At 49.8% G+C, this 22,436-nt stretch overlaps 1 protein-coding gene across 7 annotated transcripts in view; it reads left to right on the top strand.

Annotated features, from left to right (window-relative positions):
- FMNL3 (formin like 3) overlaps positions 1 to 22,436 on the top strand; it is a 50,261-nt gene that overhangs the window by 10,344 nt on the left and 17,481 nt on the right. For all 7 annotated transcript variants that reach the window (XM_019724637.3, XM_074325718.2, XM_074325717.2 and 4 more), the window contains exons 2-4: positions 18,639 to 18,722; positions 20,679 to 20,759; positions 21,037 to 21,113. In XM_019724637.3, the coding sequence (XP_019580196.1) occupies positions 18,639 to 18,722; positions 20,679 to 20,759; positions 21,037 to 21,113 (242 nt within the window). The remainder of the gene's footprint in view (positions 1 to 18,638; positions 18,723 to 20,678; positions 20,760 to 21,036; positions 21,114 to 22,436) is intronic.

The raw sequence follows: 22,436 nt of genomic DNA, 5'->3' as shown, positions 1-22,436 counted from the left end.
AAATATATCTTGATCTACCCATCTCTCTATCTCTACTGCCATGGCCTCTTGGAGCCGATATTCCAAACCAATATTGGCTCTTGCTTGTATTACATCCAACCAACTGGCCTCCAGTTTTCTCTACTGCCCCTTTCTCCATCCTCCCATCCATCCTCCATAAAGCAGCCAAATTTAACATATAAATCAAATAGCATTATCCCCCTGCCTAAAAACCTTTAATGGCTTCCCTTTGTACTAAAAAAAAAAGCAAAGTCCTGGCCGTGGCCCTTGGCTGCCTCCTTTCTGTCTCAGGGACTTTGCACAAGCTGTTTCTCTCCTGGAAGGCCCTTTCCTTGGGTCTTCAAATGGCTTGCTGCAGCTTATACTTCAGGGCTCAGTGTAAAAAATACCACCTCTCAGAGAGGCCTCCCTCCCTTCTTATTCTCTGTCTTAGCATTCTATTCATTTCTTTTGTATTATTTTTTATTTTGAAATTATTTGTTTGATTACTTGTTTATATTGCCTGTCTTCCCAGACTGTTGACTCCATGAGGGTGGAGACTTGACAAATGCTTATCACTGTACAGCCGAACACCTGGCACCGGGTAGGCACCCATTGAATGGCTGTGGCTGATGGGAATCTTGACGATATGTGTCTGTGTGTATAAATATAATCATCTGAAAAGGCAACTAAAAGAAGACTATATATAATGCTTTATAAAGCCACACGTGTTTATCTGTAAATGTATAGAAAAAAGGCCCAGAAGAATCAACACCAAGCTGGTAACTGGGGTGACCTATGGAAGGGGATGAATAGGGTTGGGGATTGAACCGTGACTCTTTTTTTCCTACAAGCTCTTGAGTTCATTGATTTTTTTTTTTTTTTTTTTTTTTTTTACAATATGTACTCATATATTTTATTCCTTCTGTAAGGGAAAAGGAGGAATAAAAATAGGAGAGGAGGACTCAGCTCTTATGGCCAAAAAGAAAGTTCCTCTTATTCTCTGCACTAAGGCAAAAGAAGAGAGCAAGAGGGAGAAAGGCCACCAGTGGACTCAGCAGCTGGCCACAGCCCTTTCCCTGCCCTGTGCTGAGCTTGGCACGCGTTCTCAGAGTAGAAAGAATCCTAAGGGGTGCTCTTCTGCCCTGAGGCTGTATTTTAAATTCTTAAATGTAGACATGATCCCCCAGACAAGCCAGGCTGTATATTTTTGGCCTCTTTCATTTCCGGGCCAGTGAAAGCTAACTGTACCTTTTGCTTTAGCAGAGCCGTAGCAGGTGAAGTCAGCAAAGAGAATACACATGAGCTCTGGGCTTCGAGGCTGCTAAGCTTCTCCAAGTCAAATCAGTTCAGCAGCCCTGACCCCCATGGAAGCCACGTTCTCTAGATTCTTGTCTGCCAAGAATACGGATAGCTAATCATTTTAATAGCTGACATTTACTGAGTGCTAATCTCATGCCAGGCACCATGCAAAGCTCTTTATACACATTATCTCATTTAATTATCACAACCCTGTGAAGTAGTTATTATCATCTCCATTTTATAGGTGTGGAAACTGAGGTCCAGGGAGCTTAAAGCGCTCCTTCAGCAGCACGCTGTTAGGTGGTGCTGTCAGGTGATGGGTGTCACACAGCTACAGGTACCGTAGGACTAGAGAGTTAGGAAAGGGTTAGCCTGGCATAGGATCGCTAGTCAGGCAGTGCTCTAAGGAGGGCATGGACTTGAAGTTAGGGTTTGTTGTGTGTTGTTGTTTTTTAATTTAATTTTGTTTTGTTGGGGAATATTGGAGGACTGTGTTTCTCTAGGGCCCATCATCTCCAAGTCGTTGTCCTTCAATCTAGTTGTGGTCTTAAAGGTGACAGGTATGGATCCCGAGAGAGGAAGCTGTTGTAGGCCAGTGCATATGGGAGGGGATTAAAGAGGAAGAATGAGCCAGCTGTAGCCAGGCAGCCAGGAACTCTGCCTGCTGCAATGGAGGAGTCCTGTTACAGACGGACAGGTGAGCTTGGATCAGAACGGACACTCAATTCTCAAGAGTTTTGTCTGAAGAGCCCCTGATTGTTAGAAAAGTCTGTGCCTTCCTGCCTAGCTTTCAGCAGGGAATAGAGATTAATTGGTAAAGGTTCCTGGCCATGCATGGGTTTGTTTGTTAATGTTGAATGATTGCAATATATCAGAAATAAATGCTTAATCCTTGCAGGTTAGAGAATCAGAAAAATTTGCTTTAAGTAAAACTGGTTAGAAGATGACCCCACAGGTTACCTCGGAACTGCAGAAGTCCAAAAATGTAGAAGCTTCCATTTCTAGTCACCAAGTTTTGGTCTAATCCTTTCCTTTGCCAAATCTGTCTTGCCTCGCTTTAGAGTGAAATGTTGTCTTGTAGTAAATAATTTGTGTAATTACCAATGCCTTGCTCGTGGTAGCTGCTCAATACATTTCATTGCATAGTAACAGTGTCCAATGTTTGTGAGCCACTTTCTACCTGCTAGTGTTTTCTTGCACACTGTATTGGGGGGATGGCCCCCTCTCCCAGCTAGTCATCCAGGCCAGACACCTGGGAGTCACTCTGGGCTCCTTCTCCCCTCACCCGCCCCATGTGTACTATCACTGCTATAGTTGTCCTCATCACTTGCCTGGTCTGCTGTAATAGACACCCGAGTGGTCTCTCTGCTCCAGTCTTCCAGACCCAGCCATCCCAATTCATCGTCATAGCCACATGTAAAGAGCTGGGGGTAGGGTTTTCTAGGAAGAGAGAACAACCCGTGTAAGTGTTGGGATGGAAAAGAACTTTGCTCATTGGAGAAACGGAAGGAATGCCAGACTAGTTGACAAGGACGCTAAGGAGATGTCTGAAAAGGCAGAAGAAAGGTGAGTGGGGCCCAGGCTATAAGGACCTCATCAGCCCTGGGACGGAGTTTGAATATCAGTGGTAGGCAGTTGACCTGCTCTGCTTTATCGTTGTAAGAGCTCACTGCGGCTGCGTGTGGAGAGCCCTGCATCTGGCTGTGCTCTGGGCAGTCTGTTGGCATGAGTGAGAGCAGGCTCCTCACTCTGCTCTGCCCAGCACAGCTGTCATGCCCTCTGCCCTTTCAGGTTTGACTGGTGCTCAGCCCTCACTCCTATGCCCCCACTCAGGCCTGAAAGGGCAGTGCCTCTGCGAGGCTAGTGCTAGTGTTTGGCGTGCCTCCCGGCGGCCTGAGCCTATAATTTGGTGGACTGGCTGGTTACAAAAATAAAAAATGCGACCTATAACTAAAGCTGAGTGGATTCAGTAAAGAGGGAGCTTTTAATTTGCCGAGGTCCTGGGCTGTATTTAACTGGAAGAGAAATGTGTCTCCTCCCTAGGCGCTGCTCCATTTTCTCCATTTAGTGCCTACTGGGGGCAGGTTAGAGTGTGTGAGCCTGGGGGTGAAGTGAGGGGGAGCTATTTGGAAGGATGTTAGGGTCCAACGACAGGTTTGCTGGGGCTGCCCGGGAAGTCAGTGTTATTCAGTCTTCTTACGTAGCCCACTGGGATGGAAGTAGAGTTTTTAATGTTTGATTGCGTGATCACGCAGTCAACACAATTTTATTGAGTCTTCACTCTACGTTTTAGACATTAGGGATCCCATAGTGAAAAAAGACAGAGACCAACAACGTGCCCCAGAGAGTTCACGTTGTTGGGGAGAACAATAAACAAATATATGGATGTGGAATATAACGTTAAGTAGCAGGAAGCGCCACGAAGGAAAAGAAGGGAAGGGATGATAGAGAGTGACGGGGGCGATATTTTACATAAGGGGACAAGGCAAATTTTGGAGTTGAGGTCCAAGAGAAAAGCGAAATAGTGAGGGGTAACTCTGTGGACTCTGGATCCTGGTCCCCAGCGTTTCTCTGAGGAAGGGGCTCCCCATGGCGACCCAGCCAGTCTGGGCAGGGGTCAGATCACTGCTCATGTGGGGGCCCAGGTGGGCCCCAGTCAGAGCCTGTGGTTGCCTCTTCCCGGCTCCACTTGTCAGAACTGTCTGCAGGGCTGGGCAGGGTGCTGATTAACTGTAAATAGATACTTGTGTTTCCAGAGCTCCTCAAGCCTGGTTCTCTCAAGATTTCCTGAAGTCACTCTGTGTGTTCTTGGCTGGAGGAGGAAGTCTGGCCTGGGAAACTGCAGGGAGCGCAGGGATTCCTCCTGCCTGTGACTGGGTGCTCAGCCGGCCTTTTGCAAGAGCTTTGGGGCTCCATGGATTGGGATTTGCATCCTGGCCGTGCCATTTATTAGCTCTGTGACCTTGGGCCAGGGCCTCAGTTTCTTTATCTGTATAGTCAGGATACTACTACTTAGCTTCTAGGGATTTTGTGAGGATTAAATAGCATATGTAAAGGATCTAGGGCAGGGTCTGGCAGAGTGGGTGCTCAATAAATTTTAAGTAGAAATTTTCAAAGACCACTAATGAAATCAGGGATTTGATATTAAGGAGCCCACTGAGAATATTTAAGAAACGTAAATTACTGTTGTTGGGTAGAGACTGGTTCTTTGTACCTCAGAGTTGTAAAATCACTAACCTGCACCCCACACATTAGTGCCACCTTGCCATCCACCTTGCCATCCTACTTGATGATATGGGACTCGTCCTGACCTCTCCATATATCTTAGGACCTCCAGGAACCGGTGTAGCCCTTGGCCTGCACGTTTCATCTCTGGTACAGCCATAGAAGGATCAGACTGTAAGAGCCTCCCGGACTGGGGCATTTTCCCAGGCCAGCACAGCCAGCACAGGCCGGCCAAGGTTGAGACCTGTACTCCTGGAACTGCACGGAACCCTGGGCTGGTGGAGGCCACTGTTGCGTGAGCTCATTTGCAGATTGGAGGTCACACACTCCCCTCCCCTCAATGCCAGCCTTAGAGTGAGGCCCAGACAATGTCCTCGAATGGATGGATGACAGCGAACCGGGAAGGAGCATCTTTGTATGAGCCTTCTGTGTCCGGAGTATGCTTGGGCCCCTTCTTTGGACAGACTTCTTGTTTGTGGTTGTGGTATTTTGTTTTTACTTGCCGCTCAGCAGAATCAGCATCACGCAAGCACTCATTAACCTCCGGCCCTGGCAGTCAGGGCACTTGGTGAATCCCTTGTAAAGTGCTCAGGTCTGCACATTATTTTCTGATGCATCTGGCATGAGTTCCAGACTGATGGGCCAGTGGCAGTTATTAGTTACTCTTTGGGCTTGGCTAATTACTGCTGGCATCCTGGGTGACTAAGGAATTAGGAATCTTGTGCATTTATGGGGCAACACGTGCTGGTGAGCTCCCATAGCATTAATGTCATTTCCTCAGAATATCCTTGTTAAAAGCTGTGAGCCTCACCTCGGGAGTTGAGGGGTAGCCAGACAGTGTCTGGTGACATCTGGCTTCTCAGTCGATTCCCTCCATGAATTGTAAAGAAACCACCTAGTACTTGTTGCCTGTAGATGCCCAAGGAAATGTCAAGATGGTGTCATAGCCTTGCAAAAGCAGTACCAGCTGCCTCTGGTTGTCTTAGAGGCAAGAGGGCAGAGAGCTAACCCCAGCCTCACCCTATGGCAGGCCAGGTGAGACTCGCATCAGTACCCTGGTAGTGTGGAGGCCTCAGGGCGGAGAACTGAGAATGCTTACGGTGTCATCTTCCCTGCCTGGGGACGGCAGAGGCACCGACTCGAGCTCTCACAGACTTGCGGAGTGCGGCCTGCTGTTCATTCACTCAACAAGCATTTATGGAGCACTTAGAATTGTCTTAAGTGCCAGAGAAGTAAAATGACTAAGATATTGTCTGCCCCAGGAGTTCAGCCCAGAGGGGGAGACAAACCCATTAAACATATCACTGCAATATACAGCTTAGGAAGTTGAATGGTGCAGGTCCGCAGAGGCTTGGGGAGCAGAGGGGAGAGGTGGAGCCAGGGGAATACTGCCTGTAGGAGGAAATCTCTGCTGGCTCTAGGGATAATTAGGAGTTGGAGAAGTGTGGGAGACAAGCATTCCAGGTAGAGGGGCCAGCATGGGCAGCGACATCAGGGTGAGACAGAGAATGATGTGTTCAGAGACTCCTCATGCAGCTGCTTGGGGCTGGTAGTGTGTGAGGTGTAAGGAAGGCAGAGAGTGGGGGGAGCAGAGGCTGGAGGGATAAGGAAGGAGGGCTTTGAACGCTGCGTGGAAGGGACTGTGCTTCATGCTTTTCATTGAGTGGTGTGGGCAGGTCAGTCTGGCAGCTGTGGGAGAGAATCAGAATTGGGGGTGGGCAGCTTGAGGGGGTGGGGGCTTGGCAGTGTGATGCTAATGGGAGCCTGACCCAGGGCCGGTTTTCATGGTGGAGATGATGGGACAGCGTCAAGAAGTACTTAAGAAGGTTACATTTTGAGGACTTGATGATTGATTACATTTGACATTGGGAAGGTAGAGATGAGGGGAAAAGGAGGAATTCAGAATGACTTCCAAATGTCTAGCTTGCTAAATTAGTTAGATGGCGGTCCCACTGGTTAAAAGAACACAGGAATAAAAATAACGGAGAAGGGAAAGTGATGAGGCCAGTTGGAGACGTGAGGTTGCAGAGCTTGTAGAAGTCTGGACAGAAGCGCTAATGGGCGGTTGGATAGTTAAAGCTAAAGCTCACAGAAGTCTGGGATACAAATACATATTTGAGAGTCACCGGTATCTGCTGGTCGATTAAAATTGGAGGCTGAAAGATTCTCACGCCTTTCTCTATATTCCCACGGATAGCACAGCCCTTCAGTGACTGGGAGGGACAACTCCCAGGACTTACGCAGGGCCACACGGAGAGAAGCAGAGCTGTTGAGAACAGTAAATCAGTTGAGGAGGCCGAAAACAGACATTTGTAGCAGAATCAGACCTCAGGTTTACAGACCACAGTTTTAACTTGAGGAAGTTGGGAGACAGTGGGGAAGTGAGGGATTTGAGATAAGGTAGAACATGAAAGACAATTTAGCAAAGTCTCCTCCAGAATGTTAGAGGAGTTCTCCCCGAGCACTCAGCAGAGCGCCTTAGTCAGTGACTCAATTCTGTCTCCCCAAGTCTGGTCCCAGCTTTTCTGTGAATACTCTGGGTGGCTGTTGGTGTCTCAGTCTTACCTGTCAAAGGGTGTGTGTACAATGGCTCTAACCAGAGAAATAATAAACATATACATATATTTAACCTATTCTGTTCAGCTGTCTCTATATACGTATGTGTTGTCAGTATGTTTTGCTTCTGTGCTTAAAAAGCTACCTTGAGTCGGCTGCAACTCCGGGAGTTGCTCCTCCAGTTACCATCACAGAGCCCGTCTCCTGTGCCAGGCACTGTGCAGAGTCCTTCCCAGTCATTCATCCCTTCACTAAATTCTTGTAAGAGGTAGATAGTATCACCACATTTTATAGGTGAAGAAACAGATTCAGAGAAGTGCAGTGATTTTCCCACAGTCTCACGAAAAGTACCAGGATTCAGATCTAGGTCATCCCTGATTCCAAAGCCCATGGGTTATCTGTCGCATTCTGAATGTTTGAAACGCCATTCAGAGATGAGGGAATTGTCACCATGTGGTGTCCATGAGCACAGTTCCCTTGTCTCTTTGCTCTGCATGGTCACCCTTTTACTCTGAGACAGAAGCCTTGAACTTCAGGTGTCCGGCACACACGCTGCGTTCCACTGGTTCCACCCCAGTTACACTGCGCAGGGAAGTGCTGTTTAATGATCAACCAAAGCCTGTCAGACAAATCTGGGTGGGCCTCCTACAGTCAGACGTGGAAATTCATTTTCTTTGTAAGCAGATGGCAGGACCTGGTAGAAAAAGCCATGTCCTGGCAAAAGTTATGTTAGAGGACTCACATCTGGGTTTGAATTTGGGTTCTGCCACTTACTGTGTGACCTCAAGCCATTTGGTCCGAGATTCTTAATTCTCTCCCCAGTTAAACAGGCATCCTAACATTTATCTCTGGTGGGTATTGAGAGCAGTGAGAGCCTGTGAGAAAAGTGCCTGGCACGGAAGAGATGTTCAGTAATGTTTTCCTCCCCCTCCATGGCCCTGAGTGAATATGCCACTTAGGACACCAGACATTGTGAGAAGCAGAGAAGATACGGGGTCTCTTTGGTTCAGGAGGCGGGAAGTCTCAGAAGACTAACTCCAAAGAGGTGTGTTTGGCTACCTGGGAAATCAGATGAGATGGGAAAAGGCTGGGACACTCAAAGATGGAGTTGGGGTGTATGCAGCTATGACCTCTGTTGTCAAGCTCTGCTTTAAAACACATGAGGGAAACAATGTCGTGAGGACAGCTCGTGGATCAGGCTGGGGTCATTATGATTCCTCCCCAAAGAGGACAGGATCATTGAGGCTCAGGGTGCACCCCCATTTGCGAGCAATTGAAAAAGCCAGGAGATACGGAAGACTTATAGTGCCTCTCCCCAGCTGTTATGACTTGTGACAGATGTGTGCCTATGCTGGGCCTCAGTTTACCCTTCTATAAAGCAGGAGTCATGCCCCTCCCACATGTAGTCTGGAGGTAGGAAGGGATTCATTAAGTTTTATGGTTTGATAATAAGCTCATGGACTTACAGTGAGACTCCTGGAAAGCCAGAGCTGGGTGCCCGGCCTGTGCACTGGGTGCAATGGAGTGCTGCCCCCGCCAGCCTCTGCTGCTCACGTGAACAGCCACAGCGTCTGTGAAACTTCGTGCTCCAGACATCCAGATCTAGGAACAAGTATGTTGTTCAAAGTAAAGTCCATGCCCTCACAGAGCATACAGTCTAGATCAGGAAATTGTACAGAATGTGAAAGGTGAATAACAATATGAGAGAGAAGTGAATCTTCCATGAAATGTAATTAAAGGGTCTAGCACGGTGCCTGACCCAGAGTAGATATTTATAAGCCATAGTTTCCCCTTGCTCTGTAAATACACAAGAGGTACCACAAGGCAAAACAGGTCTTCCAGTTGGCACAGCACGTGATACAGCAAAGACACGAGTGATTGAATATGATGGTGAGCAGGAGGCAGTTCAGAGGAAGGAGTGTGAGGTTTGTGTTGTTTGTGGAGGTTTCACGAGGAAGGTTGAGTGCATTGGTCTGAAGGATGCGTACAATTTGAACAGACAGACTGGGGCTAATCGAATTCATTGTAGGAGGCATTGTGTGGGAATACAAGCTCAACTGTAGGGTCAGAGCTGGGTTCAAATCCTAGCTCGACCACATACCGACTATGTGACCCTGTGCAAGTTCCTCGGCCTTTCAAAACCTTTGTTTTCTCACCTATAAAATGGGAATAATCATAGTCCCAACATCATAGGGATGTTGTGAGAATTAAATGATGTGATTCATATAGAGCTCTTACCATAGTTCTGTCAATAAATGATAACTTTTGTCATTATTACTATTTTTGTTTTGGTGGCAGCATCACTATTATTCTGCTCATGCCCACCTCCTCGCCTTAGCTCCTAAGAGCCTTTGTCATCTGGCTGTTCCTTGCCTGCTGTAATGTCCTCATAGGGCACTTTTCATTCCATTACCACAGATCACTTAGAGACTCCCGGGCTTTTTGTGGTGTTTTGTGCTTCCACATGTTTGTAAGTGCTGTTGCCTTACCTAGGTTATCACCCTCTGCCTCCTTCATTACCTTTACCTGACTCTCTCCTGCTTGATATTTAGGGTTATATCCTGTAGCGGGTTTTTTCCGGGAAGCCTTCCCTGACCCCTCTGTCCAATTAGATGTCGCCTCCTGGAATGCCACAGTGCCACCTGCGTCTCTCACATGTGCTGTCTACCCTCGCCCCTGGTTTGCTTCTCTACCTTGCCCTCTGGGTATAAACTATCAGAATGTAGGGATCCTGTCCTATTTATTTTTACGTCCCCAGCTCCTAGCTTAGTGCTTGGCATATAGTTGTTTTCCAGCTAAATGTTGAATTGAAAATTCAAACAAACAAACAAAAAAATCTAGCATTATGTATAACATTTACTACCTAGGTTCTGATTTAAATGTGTTACATATATTAATTTAGTTATCATAGCAACCCTATGAACTAGGTACTGTTTCTACCTCCATTTATAGATGAGGAAACTGAGGCTCATAGAGGTTAAATAACTCTCCCAAGGCCACACAACTAGTAAGTGGTGGCCAGGATTCATACCAGGGCAGTGTGGCTCCTCATTCAGTGCTTTAACCGCACTGTGAGATTTGTGATAGGATATTTATTGACCGTCCAAGAAAAGGTGGAGACGTTAGCCATAAATCACAACTCCATGAACGCATTTTAAAGGTATTAGTAAATGTGTGGAGAGGCTGTTTGGGGGTAGAAGGGAGGTAGATCTTGCCACTCGCACTTATGAAACATTTGCTGGAGAAGGTGGGATTTCACCTCTTGTGAACTGATGGAGGGGCATGGCTGGCACGTGGGCAGGAGACGATCTCTCTGGGGTATAATGGAGTAGCGAACTTAAGGACAGGAGGATAGAGGAGTATATTATGGGGAGATTCAACTTGCCTAATCGTTACTGAGCACTTGCTACAGGGGTTAGTAAGCTGGTGGTGATCCCTGTGCCCTCTCGTCTCGCAGGCTATAAGAAGATGAGTCTGGTTAAAGAGCAGTGGCTTAGATTTATGGTATGAACTAAAGGACAGAGTTGAAACTCAGAATGAGAAGTTTTGGAGTTTGCTGAGGGAGAAGCAGAATATAAAGAAAGTGATTTGGGCTGTAGAACATACGGTAGATTAAAGGAGAGAGAGCCCAGAAATAGTAGGACAATGGTGGAAAGTTGGATAATCCCCTCTAAAAATAACCAGGAGCTGAACAAAAGACTTGGTGGTGCGAGAGGTAGTAGCAGGATCAGTTATTCAGTAAGCACCTGCACATGAGGCAAAGAAGGATAAAACATGACCTCTATCCTCAAGGAGTTCATGTTTTAATTGTGAATAGAGGAAGCACACACATGAAAAGACTCTGTATGGAACACATTCAATTCATGCTAAGGTCCGTGATATCAGGGCAGTGACCAGGTATCTTTTTTCTTGTTGCTTCACCCACCTGGAATCCCATTTTCAGGGTTACCTCATGGTCCAGAATAGCTGCTGAAGTTCCAGCCATTACCTCTGCATTGCAACTAGCTAGAAGCAAAAGGGAGAAAAGGAAGGTATACTCCCTCCCTTTAATGACACTTCTCAGAAGTTGTACACACTACTTCTACTTGCATCCTATATGGTCACAAAGCCACACTTAAATGTCAGGGAAGATGAGAAATATGTGAATTCTGGGCTGCCAAGTGCTCAACTGACTATTGGTGGAAGATGAGGAGGGGACGTTGGGGGATAACAAGCAGGTCTCTGCATATCATTCTTCACTATGATTATGCTTTGAAGCTCAGAAGAGGGGCTAATTATTTTAGGTTGGGTAGTCAGTCACAGAGCCGTTGGATTTTGAGTTAGGTTATAAGAGGAAGGGATTCAGAAGATTGGGGGAAACATTGGTTACAAGCAAACGCTATAAGAGTGGATGTTCCAGGAGGGAGAATTTCTCCAGGAGAAGATAAGGCTGATCAGAGATGCCGGGACCAGCCTGGGGAGAATCTTACCTCTGAAGCTCTTACTTTAAGATGCTAAGAACAGCAGGCCACGGAGTTCATGTTTTCTTGTGTAAATGATAAGGAGTCAGAGAAGGTTCCTGAACTGAGAAGAAACATAATTTATATGCTGGGAAGTTTAGAAATTTCATCCACGTGCAGGTTGGGTGGTGGGTGGAGGCTGGAAGTAGGGATGCCGGCTAGGTTACCCCAGAGGGGCAGGAGTGAGCAGTAAGGGCCCATCTGGTGGGGACAGTGGGAATGGAAGGGGAGGTGTGGGTGAGAGACCCTGTGAAGGAGATGCACTGGGTCTTGGTGAGTAGTGGGCTGTGGGCTGGAGACAGAGGAAAATGCCCTTTGTGGGATGTCACCCCAGGAATACTGTGTCCTCGGAGAGGGGGCGCTGCCTATTCGGGTTCCCCAGGCGGAGGGCAGAATATCATGAAGAGAAGAGAGGACCTTGGTTGGCTGCAGGGAGAATGTGAGGCTCTGCCCCAAGTCTCCTTGGCTTTGGAACGCCGGCTGCCCCCAGCAGAATAGTTTCCATTCTGCGTAACTGGGGAGCGTGGGTCTGGCTCACCGCGAGGAGGGGCTGAGGAGCCAGCAGACAGATCAAGTTGCTGTGGCAGTGGCTTTTTTGCTAGGGCCTGGGGTCTCAGGGCTAATAAGAATTCTTCTATGTGAGATTGTGTACTTCTGGACTGTGTAGGCCAGAAAGGGGTGCCCTCAGCCATAGTTGGGGACCAGGTGACTTGCAGAGGTTACCTGACACCAGGTGTGAGGCTGACAGTATGGCAGAAGGTAGAGTAGGGGCTTTGCTGGCATTGGGACGTGGCCAACTCCCTAGCCTTCTCGCAATCCAATGGAGGAGTCCCCCAAGGTGAAGAAGGGGCTTCGGGGGCAGTGGTGTTTGGACAAAGCCATCTCTGTGTTTATTGATGCTGTCCTTCTAGGACCTCTCCTTCATCTGACTTCCCTGGTGTGAGTGGCAGAGCTCAGCCTGAGACATCTGGTGAACCCATCCCTTTTTCCTCCAGGCTGCTCAAGGACCTGGCCTGTAACTGCTCAGCAAGTCATTTCTGGTTCTAGAGTCATCAGGGATGACAGAAGCACGTTCTCCAGACAGGGCTCCGAGACTGTGAAAGCTGGCTTTCCCTTGGCAGCTTGTCCCCAAAGTGATAGCTTCAATTAAACAAAAATAGAAAGCCAGATGTAAGCCGCTACTGACGCTCAAGTCATGGAGCGCTCACTTTTCTGATGTCTTTTGTCATGAGGTACCTCCAGCAGCTTTCCCGTAAGTCTAAGAGGGCAGCTCAGGCCTAGAGCAAAATGTGTGTGTGGAGCGTTGTGTTGCACCCATAAGCTCCTGTGCACAGGGTGACAAATGGAGGGAGATGAGGGGCAGAGGGGGAGCTGCACCGTCGACTGTGGGGTTTGGAGCACCCGGGCTGGAGGCCTGCAGCCCGGGGAGGTGACTGCTGCCGCCCACCCTTTCCTATTGAACTCTCCAGTGTGTGGGGGGCTGGTTGAAGCGTTCACCCCCATCCATCATGGGGCGTGGTACCTCTCCCTCCAGCCAAGTGTCATGAACTGTTCCTGTGATTTCCTTTCTGCCACAGGATATGATTCTTCTCCCAGAACTTTTCACAGTTGTCTCAGGCTCATTCCAGACTGCCTGTGTCAAGTTCTTTTCTCCAAACCTGAGCTCTGAAAAGGATGGGAGAGAGGCAGGCGAGGAGAGCAGTCTTGAGCTTCGTCCTCCGGGTTGGCAGCAAAGCCAGGCTCGGCCTCGGTCCATGGGGGCTGCAGTGAGATCTGGCCACTGATCCATTCCGCTTCCTCCCCTGCACTACGCCCACCAGTCACAGGGCTGGGGAAGAGTGTGGGTGTTTGGCGGGGCTGCTGTGCTTCCCATGTACGCACCTTTTAATTTTAGCTTTTGGACCTTTGCTCAAACTCTCTGATTTTTTGGTTTCCTTTTGATAGGATTGTAGTTTTGGGGGGGAGTTAGGAGCGGTGCTGAAACGATGAGATAAACAAACAGTGACGCAGAGGCAGCAGCAGCGTAGGCAATGGGCTGGGCCTGCCTGCCATCTGGGCGGGCTGGGTGGAGGAGGCCTCCCGCCCTGCTCACTGGCCAGCTGGCTTGTGTTAAAGCGCTGGCTGAAAATAACTCTCATTGTCTGGGAGCTGCTACTGCGGCAGGGCCGGCTGTGGCCGCCAAGGGGCTGAGGCAGCAGGAGCTGATACTTCCCACCTCCTTGGGCTCTTGCCCTTTGGGACCAGTGCCCAGCTGGCCACAGCTGTGCCTACTGCCCACCAGTAGAGACACGTGGAGGGCAGGCTGGGCTGCTCCTACCACTCTGTCCTTTTGTTGGCCGGGGATGGGCCTCTGTGTTGCCCTGGACTCCCAAACTTTGTGCCTCCTCACTACGTTCCGCTTCTGCCCATCTGTACAATGGGCTGATGTGTGAATGCTCGAGAGGCTTTGCTAGCAGCTGTGGCCGGGGCTCAGCAGCATGTGGTACCCAGGACAGAGCCTCATTTCATCTCTGGGGCAGTTCTAGGTTCAGCTTCCTAGGCCTCGCCACCCCAGTGGGCTGAGCCTGGGGGCTGGCACTACCACACTTGGGGTACCAGAGCCACAGGGGACTTGGTAAGAGGTAGTTCTGAGAGGGAAAACATTAAGGAAACCACCAACTCACATTCTGTATTTGCTCAAAATAAACATCCCCTGCCGGCCTTCCCTACAGCCTCCAGAATCCCCTTTGCAGGAAAGTTTCAGACATTTCGCTCCTTGCCTCTCATAGGAGCTATGCCATTTTTGTCTTTCTTCCTAAGATTTCTCGAGATTGATTGGGACCAACAGAAACAGCTGGGAATTTTTGGTGGTTCCTATTTCTGTGTGTTGGGTTTTCCCCAGGCCTGGCCCAAGGAGACCGACAAATCAGGGGTGAGTCCCAAACCAAGGGCCCACAGCTGAAGGAAACCCCAACCCCACCGGCATTTCCCTCCCTGCAAATGGGAAGGAAACGAGGAGGGGCTAACTGTCTGGGGGTGCAGAGCAGGAAAGGGAAGGGAACCTCTACGACCAGAGCTGCCTCCCTCCTCCTTGGCCTCACTGGGGGGACAGGGTCAGGTGGGGAGTAAAGAAGCCTTGCTCCCGCAGAACCCAGGAGGGGGTTGGCCACCGAGCAGGGCACTGCCTGGCCTCAAACTGGCAGCAAACCAGAGGAGCCTCGCTGGGGAGGCAGCAGATCCTCCCCTTTGTGCTGTTTTGCGTTACAGCTTTTTATTATTAGACTCCTTGCTGGTTCCGTCTGACTTAAGACTCAGTCCCAGAGTTGCTTTCCCTTTGCGTTCATCTTCCCCTTCGTGTCCCATCTCCCTGGGGTTTCCCTATTCCTCCACAAGGATGGTGGTATTTCAGTGCCTCCTAGTCTTAGAGGAAACCAGAAAGAGATCAAAGGAGGGGTAAAGGATTGCTTTGTCCTCCGAGTGCGGAGACGCCGTTGCTGAAGGAGGGACAGAGGCCGAGACAGAGAGACAGACAGCCCAGAAGCCCGAGGGCGGGTCCCCGTGTGTCATCACATTACACAGGCTTGTCAGGAGGAAGGGGAAGGGGGCTGCGTTGGACACCCACAGTGTTCCAGACACATACAGACATAAAACGTGTATCGTTTAATCCTGCTAAAACCCCGGGAAGTAGCGAGATTATCTTCGTTGTACGGATGAGCTCACTGCGGTTCGGCAGCTCTGAAGGGCCCAGAGCTGCCCTTGCGCTGACTCCGCATTCAGGGCCCTCTGCTCTGAGACAGCTGCACCTCTTCCAGTTCAGCAAGAGTCTCAGCGAGGAGGCAGCGAGAACTTAGCCCAGCTTCTGACTTCTGAGAGCCCGCAGTCCCTGCGGAACCGCTGAAGGAAAACGTCAAGGAAACAAACTTTTGACTGAGACCGGAACCTCGTCAGGTTTGCTCCCTGGCTGTCCCCGGAACTCAGGAAGTTGTCCTTCCTTAGGGCAGAGTGGCTTCCTCAGGACATTGGAGCCCTGCTGGACTCACGCACGTTATCGGGTGGAGGCAGAAGCCCCGATGCCCTTGTCTGGCAGGGAGAGAACTGGCCCGGCCTGGCCTTGGTCCTGCCCCCATGGCCGGTGGTTCCCACCCCACAGCCAGCGACCGATTTCGTGGGGGAGTGCTGCAGGCTGGGGGAATTCCCCCTCCTCACTTTCCTCTGCATCACACTTCAGCCCCAAAGAAGTGTGGAGACTGGTACCACAGACTGGAAAGTGCCACCCAGAGCTCCAGACTGGAGGATGGGGGCCCGTACGCCAGAGCTGATTTGTGCTTCTGCTACCTTCTTCCTTCCTCTGGGGGATCCTTTCTTCTGAGCATCTGAAGTGTGACCACGTCCCTGATAGGCCTCTTCCATGCTCTCAGCCTCGGGTTCTGAGAGGGGGTGACTTTGTTCTGTATTTGAAGCCCCAAGACACCAAATGATTCCTTACCAGTTCACCTGGTGAGGAAGTGCGAGGCCAGAGCAGCTGGCAGTGGGCGGCTGAGGGAGGAAGCTGGTGTAGACAGGAAGTGATGTCTGCTACAGTAGTGCTGGGCTCCCCCCACCCGCTCCCCAGTGGCTTTCTTCCACGGGGGACAATAGAAAACTGTTTTCACGATACAAACTTGGGAGAAATGGGCAGATGACCGTGATGTGCTTAGGATGTGTTCAGAGCCAGAACCAGGCCTGAGGACTCTTTCTGTTCCCATCTCACGTGGGTTCACCTGGCTGTGGCCTGGCCCTGGTTAGGAGGGAGACCTTGCTCCCGGCTCACCTTTGACCTTTGGGTCCCTGTTTGGTTGTGGCCTCCTACCCCTGTCCTGCTATCCACACAGACATGCCAAGATTGGCCCTTAGCAAAGGAGTTCCAGAGAGAACATTCAGGGTTGTATTGGTACCACCTCCCCCACCCCCACCCCCACCCCCGCCATCCATATTGTATCCGCAGTGGGAGGATTCAGTTGGGGAAGTTCAGGCAGATTCACGGGACAGCAGAAACCATGGGGAAAGAGGTGTGATGGTTGTGGTGTCTTCCCCTTTTCTTCTCTGTATTCCTAAATGCTACCATTTCTAAATGCTGATGAGGGAGCCCAACCCCACTTCCTTTTGAGCCATAGTGACCTTGTTTCCAGCCAGGAGCTGAGCCCATAGCTCAGACTGGGACGTCTTAACCATAGGTTTACCAGCGACTTCATCTCCACTAGGTGCCTTCAGTTTTAGACATTATTGGGGGTTAGAGACCATATGAATAGACTGTCCTTTAGGGACTAGATGAGTGTACAGCTGGTTTAATAACACGTGTGTAGATAAATGCATAATATGTATGATAGGAATAACGTTTACGGATTTTCTTTCCGTTTCCTATAAAATGGAGGTCCCACTCTCAAGATACTCCTGCTTCTTCTGGAGTAATGCAGGGCCTGTGTGACTCCTCAGTGCCCACAATTCATGTCCCCAGGGAAGAGGGTGTCAGGGAATGAGCAGAGGTAAACCAAGTGGTCATGCTTGGGTTACCGGAGCGTTAGAGCTGAACTCGGAGCAGTCGGTAAAGGAGAGAAAGATGAGAGGAAGGCCCTCCAGGTGGCCTGCAGTGGGCTGGGGAAGGCGCTGGATTTGTAGCAAGTCACGCGGGTTATCAGACAGCTATGATACTTCAGGTAGGAGATCGTATTTGATTCAGGAGGAATGGGGGGTGGGCAGGTACGGTGATCTGCCATTAGAGGCAAGGGATGTGACCTGCGATAGGCAGCTGGACTGGTTAGCAGAGAGCTTGCTTGGATGGGGATAAAGGCCGCTGCCTGGGTGCAGCCAGGTGGTGGATGCCTTGGGCTTCACTCACTCACTCACCTGCACTTTTATTCATTTATTCAGCAGTGAACAAAATAAAATGATCCCTGGTCTGTCCTTCTGTATTCTAGGTTAGTGTCTCACCAAGGGGTCAGGACACTTTACTGTGTCTTCTTTGGGAGGTGTGTGTGTGTCTATCTGTATGTGTCGTAAGTAACTTGCTATTGATAGTTAAAGTACTAAAGTTTTATAAGTTGTTTCCTAAAAATTTTCTGAGCAGTTATCTTTATGCTAATGTCCTTTTCATTCACTTGTGTTCTGATGGGGGCAAAGAGGTAGAGTGGTTGCATCTACACAGGCTCTGGGTGGTTCAGGATTCTCCCCCTAGTGTGCACAGTGCGGGAAGGCCGCCCATCTCTCAGGCCATGGGGGAAAAGCAGATCAAAAGTTTCTGCTTTAAACTGGTGGCTTTCAAACTTTTTTGACCTGTCCCATGCGAAGAAACACATTTCACAGCATGACCCGTGTGTGTGTATATGTATACGCGTATACATAAACTTAATAAAAGAAACAAAGCTTTATGAAAGCTTCATTATTTGTACTTTCTTTTTTTTTTTTTTTTTTTTTTTAAAGATTTTATTGGGGAAGGGGAACAGGACTTTATTGGGGAACAGTGTGTACTTCCAGGACTTTTTTCCAAGTCTAGTTGTTGTCTTTTCAATCTTAGTTGTGGAGGGTGTCATTCAGCTTCAGGTTGTTGTCCTTTCAGTCTTAGTTGTGGAGGGCACAGCTCAGCTCCTGGTCCAGTTGCCATTGCTAGTTGCAGGGGGCACAGCCCACCATCCCTTGCGGGAGTTGAACCGGCAACCTTGTGGTTGAGAGCCCACTGGCCCACGTGGGAATCGAACCAGCAGCCTTCGGAGTTAAGAGCACAGAGCTCCAACCGCCTGAGCCACCGGGCTGGCCCTATTTGTACTTTCTACTCGCCATGAATTCTGGTATCATCTGTCCTATTTTAACCTGTTCATTTTCATTTAAAATAAAACAATCTTGACTCACTAAATTGATTCCACGATGTATGGTTTAGAAAACTTTGTTCAAGCAAACTGAACTAAATATGAAGGGGAGGCAGGAGGTCTGCCCCGCCACTTCCTTACCAGTGACAGAGTGCCAGGGTGAACTGAAGGTCCCGGAGGGGAAACGTGCGTAGTCTCGCTGTTCTCTCCTCCAGGTGGGGGGAGCGTTCAACCCCATTGACTCAGGTTCTCTCCTCAGAGCTCCATGAACCTGCCTCCTGACAAGGCCCGGCTTCTGCGGCAGTATGACAATGAGAAGAAGTGGGACCTGATCTGTGACCAGGTAAGGGGTGAGGGGCGGGGCTGGGAGGCGGGCATTGCGTCTTGGGCTGGACGCGGCAACAGGCCACAGACAAGGACTGTGGCCCTTGAGGAAGTTAGGTCTGGACTCGGCCTCAGTCCATGGTCAGGTCCTGCGCCAGGAGGATGCTCACAGAGACAGGGCTGGGAGGCTGAGTTCCCCTCTTGCTCCCGCAAAGAGCTGTCTTGATTTCTTCCCAATGGGTAGTAGCCTGAAGGAGGTTTGTATAGGTCTGGGGTGTAGGGTCAAGTGTGGAAGAGATTGGTAGTTTTCCAGCAGAGCCTGTTTCTTCTGCCTTGTCCCAGGGTGAGGGCTGCGCCCGGCAGGGTACTAATGCAAAGCACTGTGTGTCTCTCACTCTGCCCCAGACGTGGCAAGTAGCAGGATTTTCCTCATGATTTATAGGCTTTTATGAATGAGAAAGCTGTGTCCCCTCACCTTCTGTCCCCAGATCTCACAACACGATGATTGGAAGCTCTCACTATATGAATAGGATTTTGAACTGGAAGAGAATATAGAGATTATTACTTAGCTCAGAACCAAGAACTAACCCCTACCACCTGGCCTTTTCCCCTGCAGACATTTGAAGGTCAAAGTCAAGAGTCAGGCCTGCCTGTAGGGCTAGGAGCACTGGCTTCTACTGCCTCCTCGGGCACAGTGCACGCGGTGTGTTTGCCCAGCACTTTGCCAAGGGGCCTAGCATGAACCACTTTATTATTTCTTTTCAAGCACTGAACAAAATCATAATAGCCAACATTTACTGAGTGCTTATTATGGGCCAAGCACTTTACATATATTTAAATTTCTCATTTAATCCTCACAAAAACCCTGTGAGGAAGGCACTGTTATATTTTATACATGAAGAACCCTGGCAGGTGATGGAGTCAGGGTGATGCAGCCAAGGCTCAGACATGCTAACCGTGGGGCTCCTGCCTCCCAAGTCACGCCGCTTGCCCTAAGGTAGGAGTATGCCTCCGAGAGCCTCGTCCAGCTCTCTCCCTCTCCGGCCCATTTCCTTGTATTCTGCATTAAGAGGAGATAGTGAGCGTGGTGAAGATTTTTCTCATGATTTATAGGCCTGAGATTGGAAGAACAGCAGCTCTTTGGTACTGAGTTTCTTTAATTGATAATCTCTGTCTTTTCTAGGTCACATGATTTCAGCTCATTCTCAACCCTTTTTTTTTTCTTTCATTTTGTTTTAGGTCTTATTTCCTAACATTGTATCATTCTCCTGGACCCTTTCCAGCCCCTTCACCCCCAACTCTTCAGATGTCTCAGTCGTGAATGCCCTTATAGGATCAGAATGCCTAAGAGTTTTCCCTGAGTTTCCCCTGGGCCAGATGAGGGGGTTGGGCCCAAATGGGGAGGGCATGGTCCTGTGCCCTGTGTGGAAGCAGATGGAGGGATGACCTGGCTGGAAGCAGTCTTCAGCACTGAGGTTGCGTTGGATGTGGAGTCTGGGGCCTGGGCAAGGGGCAGAAAGTGTGTTGGCATCCCTGAGCTGTGGTAATGCTGCAAAACCAGTCCAGCCCCAACTTCTGGATTCAGAGCTGAGAAAGTTGGACTCTACAAAGATTGGCTCCCCTTGCCTTGGTTGGCCAGGCAGTGAACATTTCCCAATCGTATCTTTATTATTTTGGGTGCTGTTCACAGCGCTGCGAACTCTGCATCTTTGTAGCAAGAGCAGGCTCTTAAAATACTGACATAGAAAGATCTAAGCTCAGGGAACACTAATCGGAGGAAGGGAAGATGGCACCAGCGGGGAAGCACCTGAGGATAAGTCAAGGAAGGGCATCTACTACAGTTAAGGGCCATGTCACGGGCCAGGTTACAGCTCTATGAGGCTGGGTCCCCTCACGTTGAACACAAGGAGTGTTCTGCTCCCTCAGCTCCCCGGGCCTCCAGGCATCTGTGTGCACACGTGTGTTTCCCTTACAGGAACGATTCCAGGTGAAGAACCCTCCCCACACTTACATCCAGAAACTTCAGAGCTTCTTGGACCCCAGCGTAACTCGGAAGGTGAAGTGAGGCAGGAAGGCCCTGTCTTGCTGCCCTTTATAGTCATGTGGGGTTTGGGGGCAAACCCTTTGACTTAGGGTGGGTCATGTGCTTCTGCGCAGTGGGCCTTGGCTGTCTGGGTTCTGAGTCCGCGGGCATGGCGTGGCTGGCTGATGAGAGAAGGCAGGCTTCTAACTGCCCTCTTGTAGCCCTTCCTTTTCCTTTTCTGCCCCTTTTGTTTGTACTGTGAAGTCGGATTGGGGGCCTCCATCAGTGACAGAAAATTCCATGTTTACAGAAGTTCAGGAGGAGAGTGCAGGAGTCAACCAAAGTACTGAGGGAGCTGGAGATCTCGCTTCGTACCAACCACATTGGGTGAGTCAGATTTGGCCGTCAGAGCCTCTTCACCTGGTCCCTCAGGATCTGGTATCCTCTGAGGATGGTTTGCTTGTTGTCTCCCTGCCAGGGGGCAGAGTGCCCCTTGAATGGCTTTGGTTCCCCAGCGCTTCAGACTGTTCCTTTCCTGGCTTTTTTCCCCCCACAGCTCTGCCAGCTGCTGACTGGATGCTGCTGACAAGCTCGGGGCCTCTCCTGGGGTCTTCCGCCTGTGGCTTTGAGTAGAAGACATTCCCATAGCAGCTGAGTCTGGAGTCTGCCTGTGGCCTGGTGCTGGGCCAGAAAGCCCAGAGAAAGCAGGGGGTGGGGGAGCACTTTGCATTGGGTAGCTGAGACCTCGTTTCTGGACTGTTTGGTGCCCAGAAGAGTATTTGCTTGATTTTGAGACCATCTTTAAATGAGCAGACATTTCTTGAAGTACCAGGAAAATAAATCTAAGTCAGTGGGGCCACGAGTTGAATGTCTTCTGTATGAATGGACCCTGGTACTGCCAACTAATCCATTGCCAGGGCCCCTAGGAACTGTGTGAGTCTTTTTTTCTAGTCTCTGATGGGGAACCCGACTTGCTGAGCAGCAAAGGGCTAATGCATGAGGTACAGTGAGTGAGGGCAGTGGGCTCAGTTTTGTAAAACCAAAACCAGCCACAGTCTCTCTCTCTCCCTCTCTCTCTCTCTCTCTCTCTCTCTCTCTCTCTCTCTCTCTTTCTCTCTCTCTCTCTCTCTCTCCCCATATATATATGGGGGGAGAGAGAGAGAGAACAGAGGACAGTGAGGGACTCGTGACACAGAGCTACAGGCAGGGCTACGGTCCTGACCAAGGGGCCTGGTACAAATGTTGAGAGCTTACATGAGTGACAAGTCCAGCCAGGGCTGGGGGTGGGGGTCGCTGGGCAGGTGCCAGCCCCAGGGTCCTGGGCTTCCTGAGAGCAGTGGTGGAAAGAGCCAAATGACCTCATCTGCCTTCCCCTCTGGTCCGTGGCAGCCACCACTTGTCCACACCCAGGCTGAGCCCACCGGGCCTCTTGTAGAGGCTACCGGTATAGCCAGCTGCGGCAGCAGTCACAGGGGAAGTGGCCCAGGAACGAACAGGAAAGGGAGAGTTCCTGGCCTCAGTAGTTGTGCTTGCTGGCCAGAGTTGGCTTCTGCACCTCATCTATGAACCAGACATTGAAAGCCAACCCACTAAGAAATGTGTAATGAAGCCTCCACCTTTATTTGGTGACACCTCAGAGAAGGAAGAACAGGCAGGGCCTCTTCAGCTACCACACGTGTGAGGGCAAGAGTGACACAGATGACAGCTCGG

Source organism: Rhinolophus sinicus, chromosome 1, assembly GCF_057876585.1.
Source record: "Rhinolophus sinicus isolate RSI-liver-muscle chromosome 1, RSI-T2T, whole genome shotgun sequence".
Taxonomy (NCBI): domain Eukaryota; kingdom Metazoa; phylum Chordata; class Mammalia; order Chiroptera; family Rhinolophidae; genus Rhinolophus; species Rhinolophus sinicus.
The sequence above is the reverse complement of the archived record's forward strand: the minus strand, read 5'-3'. Positions and strand labels throughout refer to the sequence as shown.